The following is a 12,051-nucleotide window of genomic DNA, read 5'->3' as shown; positions in this document are numbered from 1 at the left end:
CTTTCCAAAAATACTAGGACTAGGTGGCACACAATGACACTAAAATGAATCAGAGAAAATATTTCTTCACTCAACGTATAATTAAACTCTGGAATTCTTTGCAAGAGAATGTGGTAAAAGCAGTTAGCTTAGCAGGGTTTTAAAAAAGGTTTGGATAGCTTCCTAAAAGAAAAGTCCATAAGTCATTATTAAAATGGGCTTGGGAAAAATCCACTGCTTATTTTTTAGATAAGCAGAATAAAATGTATTATATCGTTTTTGGATCTTGCCAGGTACTTGTACCTGGATTGGGAACTGTGGAAACTGGATGCTGAACTTGATGGACTTTTGATCTGTCCCAGTATGGCAATACTTATATACTTATGGCCAAGAAAGCAAACAGGATGCTAGGAATCATTAAGAAAGGTATAGTAAATAAAACCGAGAATACTATAATGCCTCTGTATTGGTCCATGGTGAGACCTCATTGAGTACTGCATTCAATTCTGGTTGCTGTATCTCAAAAAGGATATACCGGAATTAGAAAAGGTTCAAAGAAGAGCAACCAAAATGATAAAGGGGTGGAACTCTTCCCATATGAGGAAAGGCTTAAGAGTTTAGGGTTCTTCAGGTTGGAAAAGAGATGGCTGAGGGGAGATATGATTAAGATCTACAAAATCCTGAGTTGTGTAGAATAAGTAGAAGTGAATCAATTTTTTACACTTCCAAAAAGTACAAACACTAGGGGACACTAAATGAAGTTACATGGAAATAATTTCAAAACAAATAGGAGGAAATATTTCTTCACTCAATGAATAATTAAGCTATGGAACTCTTTGCCGGAGGATGTAGTAACAGCGGTTAGCATATCTAGGTTTAAAAAAAAGTTTGGACAAGTTCCTGGAGGAAAAGTCCATAGTTCGTTACTAAGACAGACATGGGGAAGCCACTCCTTGACCTCTAATTGGTAGCATGGAATGTTGCCATTATTTGGGATTCTGCCAGTTACTTGTGACCTGTTTGGACACTGTTGGAAGGAGGATACTGGACCATTGGTCTGACCCAATATGACTATTCATATGTTCTTAACCGCTTAAAAAACAAATCCACCAAAGCGGAGTACAATACATAAAATCAGAAAAATAGTTCAAAGGTAACACCAGTGAATGATAGGATATGGTTAAAATAATGGTATATATGCACAGATGTGCACACAGATGTGTATAAAGGCCAAAATTTTGTATAAGCACTATTTTGAAAATATGCGCTTATTGTTCAGGTAGATGGAATCTAGGTGGAGCATGGGTATGGCTCACACTTAAATATGTGCCTTGCATATACCCAGTTATGTTTTACTATTCTTTTTTTTTAAATACATTTTCAAACATTTCCATCATCAGAAAAAGGTTCTACAATGGCACATGCATTGCTCATAAATTAAGAAGTAATAACAAACAAATTCCCATAATCAGCCATCTAGCCCACATCTAGTGCTTTAGTATTCTATACAGGAAAGTAAGCACCTACTTTCTCTTGGTACCTAAATATAGATACACTGCTACAGAATTATCCCCATACTGGCCAGTGCTGAATATTCAGGGATAACTGCAAACTCTGTAGCTGGCATTTAAATCAAATGCTGACCATGGAGTTTGAATATTGATCCCTATGCATGTAAGAGAAGTACAGAGGCCAAAGGCTAGCTGGATAGTGCTGAAAAGTTTATCTGGATAATTTTATCTGTTTAAGAGGACCGTATAAACAGCTGTCTTAACTTAATCGATAACTTATTCATTTAAGCTCAGTTTATTTCACACTTGATATACTGCCTTTCTGTAGCTACAGAAAAAGTGGTTTACATATATACTATTTTTGCAAGTACTTTCTGTCCCTAATGTTGTCACAACCTAAGATTATTTGTACCCGGGGCAGTGACTTGCTCAGGGTCACAAGGAGCTACAGAGGGAATCAAACTCCCCACATCCGAAACCCACTGCACTAACCATTAGGCCAGTCCTCCACTCCATCCAGCACCTCTTCAGGGAGATCCTGTATCCATTTCTTTCATATGCAACAATCCAACTTAACTGGATTTACCACTGGAAAATCTGCTTAGAGTTAAGCTTGATGTTAAGTGGATTTTCCCACACTGAATATCAACATATATTTTTAGAATCTTACTTATACCACCTGGCAGACATTGACCCTAAGGTAATGTCAATTTTATTGATAATACATGGAGGGGCATAATCGAACAGAAACGCCTATCTCCATGGGCGTTAATCTCCGAGAACGGGTCCGTGAAGGGGCGGAGTGAACCGTATGTTCCAAAACAAAATAGACGCCCATGGTTTATTCGCCAAGGTGTGAGCTGGGCGTTTTTGCTTTTCACCGATAATGGAAAATGAAATCGCCCAGCTCAAAAACGAATACATCCAAGGCATTTGTTCATGGGAGGGGCCAGGATTCATAGTGCACTGGTCCCCCTCACATGCCAGGACACCAACCGGGCACCCTAGGGGGCACTTTTACAAAAACAAAAAAAAAAGGTAAAAGAGCTCCCAGGTGCACAGCACCCTTCCCTTGGGTGTTGAGCCCCCCAAATCCCCCTCAAAACCCACTGCCCACAAGTCTACACCAGTACTATAGCCCTAAGCGGTGAAGGGGGGCACCTACATGTGGGTACAGGGGGTTTGGGGGGGTTGGACGACTAGTAGCATTAAGCAGCACAATTGTAACAGGTAGGGGGGGGATGGGCCTGGGTCCACCTGCCTGACGTCCACTGCACCCCCTAACAACTGCTCCAGGGACCTGCATACTGCTGCTTGGGAGGAGGGTATGACATTTGAGGGTGAAAGTAAAAAGTTGTGAAACATCATTTGTTGTGGTGGGAGGGGGTTAGTGACCACTGGGGGAGTCAGGGGAGGTCATCCCCGACTCCCTCTGGGGGTCATCTGGTCATTTAGGGCACTTTTTGGGGCCTTATTCGTCAAAAAACAGGGTCCAGGAAAAGTGCCCTAAATTCTAGCTACAAACGCATCCATTATCGGCGAAGGGCGCCCATCTCTGTTCGGGTGATAACCACGCCCCAGTTCCGCCTTCACCACGCCTCCGACACTCCCCCGTCAACTTTGTCCGCATCCGCGACGGAGTGCAGTTGAAAGCGTCCAAAGTTCGGCTTTCGATTATGCCGCTTTATTTGTTTTTGTGAGAAGAACGCCCATCTCCCGATTTAGGTCGGAACTTGGGCGTTTTTCTCGTTCGATTATAAGCAGGATAGTAACATAGTAGATGACGGCAGAAAAAGACCTGCACGGTCCATCCAGTCTGCCCAAGAAGATAAATTCATATGTGCTACTTTTTTTATTTGTACTGTCCTCTTCAGTGCACAGACCGTATAAGTCTGGCCAGCCCTATCCCCGCCTCCCAACCACCAACCCCGTCTCCCAACCACCAGCTCTGGCACAGACCGTATAAGTCTGCCCAGCACTATCCCTGCCACCCACCACCGGCTCTGGCACAGACCGTATAAGTCTGCCCAGCATTATCCCTGCCACCCACCACCGGCTCTGGCACAGACCGTATAAGTCTGCCCAGCACTATCCCCGCCTCCCAACCACCAGCTCTGGCACAGACCGTATAAGTCTGCCCAGCACTATCCCTGCCACCCACCACCGGCTCTGGCACAGACCGTATAAGTCTGCCCAGCACTATCCCCGCCTCCCAACCACCAGCTCTGGCACAGACCGTATAAGTCTGCCCAGCACTATCCCTGCCACCCACCACCGGCTCTGGCACAGACCGTATAAGTCTGCCCAGCATTATCCCTGCCGCTCAACCACCAGCCCCAGCACAGACCGTATATGTCTGCCCACACTAGCTCCGCCTCCCAACCACCAGCTCTGCCACCCATTCTAGGCTAAGCTCCTGAGGATCCCTTTCTTCTGCACAGGATTCCTTTATGTTTATCCCACGCATGTTTGAATTCCGTTACCGTTTTCATCTCCACCACCTCCCGCGGGAGGGCATTCCAAGCATCCACCACCCTCTCCGTGAAAAAATACTTCCTGACATTCTTCTTGATTCTGCCCCCCTTCAATCTCAGTTCATGCCCTCTTGTTCTACCGCCTTCCCATCTCCGGAAAAGGTTCGTTTGCGGATTAATACCTTTCAAATATTTGAACGTCTGTATCATGATAAAAATAATGATAAAAATATTCTGGGCCAGAGATTTAAAATGAATTAAATGGACAGGAGATACTCTTGGCTGTTTAAATTGCCTGTCCTGGTTAACCAGGCATTTTCAATGGCGCTTAAATGGATAGTGCCACTAAAAATACCCAGTCAGCACCCAAGCCAAAACTGACTATTCTGGGGGTGTTCCACGGACGGAGCCAGCACTTATCCGGTTAAGTGCCGATGTTTCAGCACTTAACCAGCTAAGATAACTACATAAATAGGACCGCATAAGATGTAGTCCTATCATTATGCTGTTCTTCACAGCCAGTTATGTGCCGAATATCGCACTTAACCGGCTTTGTTTTCGCCAGCTCCATATACCTGGAAATTCAATGTTGAACCCTGGATGTGGCCTCACATTGAATTTCTGATTATAACGTCGCCAGTGGTCAGCAAAACGCTGATCACTGGCGGCTGAATATCGGGCCTATTGATTTTATTTTTTGTACTGATTTCCAAATTCACTGCCATGCTGGGTTACATATGGAATTATTTTCATTGTATGTACAACAGTACTGATTTTATTAGGCTATGTATGGTGTATTGCTTATCCTAGGGTCAGTGATTGTATGACTCTATGTAAGGGTCAGAGATTTTTGTAGTTTTTATTTGGGGGATAATCACGGTGGACTAATGTATAAAATTAGGAAGTGAATGATATATTGGGTATGTTTATGGTTTGTCCTCAAAACTGATTTGGTAATTACTCTGGGAACCGCAGAATATAAGAAATGAAAAGTAAGTTAAATTCTATAGTTTCATAGAAACACTGCATATCAACACATACTGTGCTAAAAGGAAAATAAATATATAAAATTCAAATACCTAAACCTATTGGCCAAATAAAATAGGGATAAAAGAAATAGAGAAGAAAATGGCAATTAAGGCATACAGTACCCTGTCTTGAATTATTTCAACCAGGTTAGACATAGCATCATCCTTTTCTTTTATGGTGCCTTGAAGCTGTCGATTTTCCTTTTGAAGCTCTTTAATTTGCACCAGAAAAACTTTGTCATCTATGCCGACCTGTCAAACATAACACACAAAGACTGGCTATCTTTGATAAGATACACAAAAATGGGACTTATTTATATAATTCCTAAGCCTAGAGTAATAATACATTAGTATACAGTGTACAATCACACAGTGATGTACCACTTACCAGAAGTGGATAAGCCCTGCTCAATAACCCAGAACCTATGCAGAGCTTGGCTGAGTGAGAGGCCCTAGTTTGGACCTTGGAAGTAAATTATGCCCCTTGGCCCAGTCAGATCTATGAATGTTGTACAAGTAACTCACAAAAAAGGAAATCCTGTAAGCTGGTACCTAAATTTAGGTGCTAATAGCATGCATATGTTACAGAGATGTAGAACTTACAGTTGGCATTGATAATTGAAATGTATGCATGTAAGTGCTAAGCACTGTTCTATAACCAGCACGCACAAGTCTCTCACCCCTAAATCTATAAAAGTCACCAAAAATTGTGGGCACAAATTTTGGGAGCACTCCCAATTTTATTGAATAGCAAGCCAATTAGTGCCAATAATTGGCTTTTTAACAAGCAATTATTGGTGTTAATTGGAATAAATTAAGATGTATGTGCATAAATTTAGAGACGAGAGCCATACAAATTTTACGCGCATCCAGAAGAGGGATGCAGAAATGGGAGGGTCATGGGTGGTTCAGGGCAGACTGTGGGTGTGGTATTGGGTTACACACGCAATTATAGAATAAGGGGGTTCCATGTGTAAATGTAGGCAGGGCATTTGCACCATTTTTTTGTTGGTGCAAATGGACACACCTAAATTGACATGCAACCCCCAGGACTTAAGCACTATTCTATAAACCACCCTTAACTTTAGGCACGGCTTATAAAATAGCTATTTTTTGTGCCAATTTTTTAGGCATAATTTATACTTTTGAAAATTACCTTAAAAAATTTGGTAGGATCAAAGATACTGTTAAAAAAAAAACCAAGAACAAGACAAACAGCTTCTGTTTTCAGAAAACACATTTTCTTCTACCAAACCCCTGGGATTTCCTGTAAAAACAATGTTGGTACTATATTAGGTAGCAATAACAGACCTGTTTAAAGTCAGGTCATATTAATTCACTAGAAAAGGCTTGATGGGAACTATTATGATGTATTCTAGAATTCATCCTTGCTTTATATTAAGCCATCACCTTATAGATGACAGGTACTGGTGTTATCACTTGCTCAGATTCCCATTTCTGCCTGCGCTTTCTTGAGGGTCTGCAAAAGTAGGGTTGACCATTGGCTGCAATACTGCACCAGCACAGTCAGCCCCAGTACTTTTTTACCAGTTCAAAAACTGGAAACTTGTTTGGCTTACCAATCCCCAAAATTTACTCACATTAGCCAGCTACACTTCCTCTAAAAATCAACACCCATGGGCAGATGATCGAAAGTCCCGCGTTGTTCCAAACAGCGCTCTAAATATAGCACTGGAACAGCTCAGGGCTTTACCGCCCCTATGATCAGAGATAATAGCATGCAAATTTAAGCACGCTATTATCTCTGATCATAGGGTAAAGTGCTGGAGGATTGTGCCTGAGCATAATCCTCCCGCACTTGTTTGACAGGTCTGGGCTATCAGAAGCCCAGACCTGTCAAACACAGGGACTGGAGGTCCATGGGACGACCCGAGACCCCAAACAGTATGGCCCTGGTGGCCTAGTATGCAAGCGACATGAAGGCTGGAGGTCCAGCGGACCTCCAGTCCCCCTGACCCCCCAACACAAGTTCAGGGGGGCTGGAGATCCGGTGGGTCTCCAGCCCCCCTAACCCCCCTAGTATCCCCTCAAATGGAGCCCTGGTGGCCCAATGGGCCACAAGTCAATCCCCCTCCGACCTGGTAGTCTAGCGGCCCTTCCCCACCCCCTACCTTCACTGAAGGAGGGAGGTGGTCTCCCTCCTCTTCCATCGGTGCCACCTCAAAAATGGCGGCACCCAGCTCTGCCCAGATAATCCTGGGATGCGCTGGGCGGGGCTTCATACCATATAAGGGCGCATTGCTCACTGATCATTGGATAGGAATACATTTAGCTTGCATTTGCATGCGCTGAGCCCTGTTTTGAATGCATTTGCATGCTAGTTGCATTCAGAGCCTGTGAGCGAGTTGTTTCATGTGCTCGGGGGCTCTGATCATGGGGCGGTATCAAACACAGTCACTAGTATGGCACTAACATCCTCTAGCGCCTGCGTTTACTTCTGATCATCTGGGCACCAGTTTCAATTACTAGCCTTTATCTTTCTTTGTTGTTGTACCCTCATGCCTTGCTACCTACAAGGTCTGTTTGTCATATATAAATCCACTCAAGCTAAAGTAATAATTGAAAATCACAACATAACCTCACACCGGCTGTGTAAATATCATGTAGGGCCCACCCACCTATAGGAAATCTAATTAGTCTAATGAGTTTTATTAGATGGAGAAAAAAGATTTTTTTTCTCCATCTAATAAAACTCATTAGACTAATTAGATTTCCTATAGGTGGGTGTGTCCTACATAATATTTACACAGCCGGTGTGAGGTTGTGTTGTGATTTTCATATATAAATGCCAAACACAGCTCTTCTGTCAGGATGCGCTAGTGTTCTAAGTAGCTAGTGGCCAATCAGAAGCTGTAGTGAACTGGGGGTACTGGATAAGACTGATCAAACCTCACTACATCTGGATAAATTCTCCTTATTAGTACAGGGGAAACTGCCTATTCAGGCTTCTTAGGCATTGGAGTAATGCAATGCCATTTGCTATCACCACAGAAGTTTATTTAAAGTATTTAGAAAATCGAACTCACAGGAAACTTCACATGAGAGGTTAATTTTAAAACAGGGGGTATAGGCTATAACATAGGTTGTTATTATTATTATTATCGTTATTTTATAAAGGCAATATATGTGTCTTTGTGCCTCTGTAAAATTACCCAACAGAAAGTAGGTGCACATAATTACACTCATATTCATCAGATGTTGACACCAGAAAAGGTGCCTAGGGGCGATACCCAAGCCAAGCCTAAGAATGTAGAGAATTACTACAGTTATGGAGCTAGCCTTGCCCTCTTCGGAGGCCAAATTGGGCTGCCGAAATAGTAGGCTAATCTTTGGCTGGTTTAAACTTAACCAACAAGCACTGAATATTGGCTTGGACGGTTTGATTAAACTGGACAAAAATAAACCAGATATTCCATGCCGGTCACCAGAAACAGCCTGGCATTGAATATCCGGTCTCACTCCCAACCAGGGGAGTTAGCTGGGCTGCATCCTGCGAACTAAATATCAGCCCCAAGGTGACTATCAGGCTCATTTTCAAAAGAGAATGACGTCCATGTTTCGACATAAAATGGAAGATGGACGTCCTTCTCATAGAGACGTCCAAATCGGTATAATCGAAACCAGATTTTGGACGTCTCTAACTGCAGTCCGTCACAAGGACGTCCAAATTTCAAGGGGGCGTGTCAGAGGCGTAGCGAAGGCAGGACTTGGGCGTGCCTAACACTTGGAAATGCCTAACACTTGGACGTCTTTGACCCATAATCAAAAAAAGCAAGGACGTCCCTGACGAACACTTGGACGTTTTCACCTGGACGTGTTTCTTTTTACGAATAAGGCACAAAAAGGTGCCTGAAATGACCAGATGACCACCGGAGGGAATTGGGGATGATCTCCCGTTACTCCCCCAGTGGTCACTAACCCCCTCCTATCATCAAAAAAAATCTTTAAAAATATTTCATGCCAGCCTCAGATGTCATACTCAGGTCCAAAACAGCGCATGCAGGTCCCTGGAGCAGTTTTAGTGGGTACTACAGTGCACTTCAGACAGGCGGACCCAGACCCATACCCCCCTACATGTTACATTTGTGGAGGAAACAGCGAGCTCTCCAAATCCCACCAGAAACCCACTGTACCCATACATAGGTGCCCCCCTTCACCCGTAAGGGATATGGTAGTGATGTACAGTTGTGGGTAGTGGGTTTTAGGGGGCTCAGCACACACGGTAAGGGAGCTTTGTTCCTGGGAGCGATTTATGAAGTCCTCTGCAGTGCCCCCTGGGGTGACCGGTTGGTGTCCTGGCGTGTCAGGGGGACCAGTGCACTACAAATGCTGGCTCCTCCCACATCCAAATGGCTTGCATTTGGACGTTTTTGACATGGACATGGTTTCAAAAATCGCCGAAAGTCAGAAACGTCCAGATCCAAGGATGTCCAAATCTAGGGACATCCAAATTTAAGGATTTGGACGTCTCTGACGGTATTTTCGAAACAAAAGATGGACGTCCATCTTTTTTCAAAAATACAGGTTTCCCTGCCCCTGCATTTCGACGTTTTGCAAAGACGTCCAAATCACAACTTGGACGTTTCTTTCGAAAATGTCCCTCTATGGGGCTCATTTTCAAAACACTTAGACTTACAAAGTTACATAGCACTTACTTACAAAGTTCCATAGGTTACTATGAGAGGCATTTTTGATATGACGTCTTAGTCCAACTTTTGACGTTTTAACAAAACGTCCAATATCTGAATAGTAAAGCCCTTGGTACAAACTAAGTACCTGAATATAAGTAAATTGCTTTGAGTGTAGATGCAAAAACCTCAGAAAGGCGGTATATCAAGTCCCCATTTCCCATAAAGAAGGACATTTTCAAAAAAGAAAAACATCTATCTTTTTTTTTTTCAAAAATAGAAGGTTTTGTTTTTTGGTCCATTTTCGAAGAAAAAAAACACGTCCAAGTGCAAAACGCACAAAATCAAGCCATTGGGATGTAGGAGAAGCCAGCATTTTTAGTACACTGGTCCCCCTAACATCTCAGGAAAGCAATAGGGCACCCTAGGGGGCACTGCAGTGGACTTCGTAAAATGCTCCCAGGTACACATCTCACCATTGCTCCCTTACCTTGTCTGCTGAGCCCCCCCCCCAAAACCCACTCCCCCCCAACTGTATACCACTACCATAGCTCTTACAGGTGAAGGGGGCACCTATATGTGGGTACAGTGGGTTTCTGGTGAATTTTGAAGGCCTCGCAGTTTCCTCCACAAGTGTAACACGTAGGGGGAGGTAGGAGCCTGGATCCACCTGTTTGTATTTATTTATTTATTTATTTATTATCTCATTTGTACCCCACAGTTTCCCAACAGTGTCAGGCTCAATGTGGCTTACAATGCACCACAGAGGCAGGCGCCAATGCAGTAAAATGAAGCTAATACAGCAAACCTACAAGAGATAATGGGGAAGAATAGGAATGGATGGACGGAGAAGGGAAGCTGTGAGGGAAGAGGGAAGGTGGATATGTCCAAATGTCTCTAGATCGGTGTGCTTCCAGCAGTGGAGACACTGGATGAGTCCGCAGGGTAGGCACTGCTGAATAACATGGTCTTCAGTGATTTCCGGAAAGTTAGATGACCTGTAATGGTTTTGATGGTCCTCGGTAAAGAAATCCAAAACTGAGTGCTAATGAAAGAGAAGGAGGTAGCATACGTGGACTTGTACTTGATTCCGTTGCAGTTTGGATAGTGAAGGGTAAGATATGAACGGGAGAGTCGAAACGTATTCTGAAGCGGTAGGGTGATGAGATCTATCATATAGCCAGGTACTTCATAAAGGATTTGGTGAACTAGAGAGCAGAGTTTAAAGCTGATACGATCTTTGACAGGTAGCCAATGTAGTTGCTTTTGAAGGGGCGTGGCAGACTCAAACTTGGTCTTTCCACAAACCAATCCGGCCGCTGTATTTTGGGCTGTCTACAGTTTCTTAAGAAGTTGCTGTTTACATCCAGCATACACTCCGTTACAGTAATCCAGGTGGCATAGTACGACGGACTGTATGAGGCTGCGGAAGACCTCTCGAGGAAAAAATGTTTTTATTCTTTTTAGTTTCCACAGCGAGAACATCTTCTTTGTGGTGGCGTTAACGTGCTGCTCAAGTGAGAGTGAGCGGTCAAGGGTGACTCCTAAAATTTTGAGGCTATCTAGTCTAGGAAGGCGTAAGGTGGGGGTGATTAATGTGGGAGGTCTGTACTTGCTGTGCTGAGAAGATAATAGTAGGCAATGGGTTTTGTCAGCATTCAGCTTGAGTTTGAAAGAAGATGCCCAAAAGTACATGCGGGTGAAGTCTTAAGTTACTTAAGGTCTTGGCCAGTGGAATCATCATAATATTGAAGAGAGTTGGCGACAGCAGAGAGCCTTGAGGGACTCCACAAGTTGCTTTCCACGACTTTGATAGAGCTGAGTTGGCGATTACTTGGTAAGTTCTGGCAGAGAGAAAGCCCTTGATCCAGTTATGAACATGTCCGCAGATTCCTAGGCTGTCAAGAAGGTTCAGCAGTATGGTGTGATCAACCATGTCAAAAGCACTTGACATATCGAACTGTAATAACAGTAGACTTTTGCCGTGAGCTATCTCCTGCCAAAAGCTGTTAAAGTGATGAGCATGGTTTCGGTGCTGTGATGGGAACGAAACCCAGACTGAGATTCGTGAAAAACAGAAAACTGGTCAAGATAGTCTGTAAGTTGTTTCGTCACCATGCTCTCCATCAGTTTTACAAAAAGTGGTATTGAGGCAATAGGGCGATAGTTGGTAAGATCAACACTTTTTTTCTTGGAGTCCTTTGGAACTGGCGTGAGTAATATATCGCCATGTGCTACAGGGAATAGACCACGCTTGAGCATGCACCCACTACTAGACTACTCCAGGGACCTGCATGCTATTCTGATGGACCTGAGTACAGGGCCGGTCTTAAGGCGAGGCGACCGAGGCGGCCGCATAGGGCCTCGCGCTCAGGGGGGGCCCCGCGCAGCGCGCCTCAGGTCGCCCCAC

The 12,051-nt window shown here is 43.9% G+C and overlaps 1 protein-coding gene across 3 annotated transcripts in view; it reads right to left on the bottom strand.

The window, feature by feature from the left end:
* The window catches only part of LOC115464256 (uncharacterized protein At4g38062-like), a 101,648-nt gene that overhangs the window by 43,701 nt on the left and 45,896 nt on the right, over positions 1 to 12,051 (bottom strand). For 2 of the 3 annotated variants that reach the window (XM_030194658.1, XM_030194656.1), the window contains exon 3: positions 5,116 to 5,244. The exons of the other annotated variant lie outside the window; for it this stretch is intronic. In XM_030194658.1, the coding sequence (XP_030050518.1) occupies positions 5,116 to 5,244 (129 nt within the window). The remainder of the gene's footprint in view (positions 1 to 5,115; positions 5,245 to 12,051) is intronic. 3 annotated transcript variants of the gene reach the window in all.

This window comes from Microcaecilia unicolor, chromosome 3 (genome assembly GCF_901765095.1).
Source record: "Microcaecilia unicolor chromosome 3, aMicUni1.1, whole genome shotgun sequence".
In the NCBI taxonomy this organism is placed as follows: domain Eukaryota; kingdom Metazoa; phylum Chordata; class Amphibia; order Gymnophiona; family Siphonopidae; genus Microcaecilia; species Microcaecilia unicolor.
This window is presented reverse-complemented; position numbering and strand designations above follow the sequence as displayed.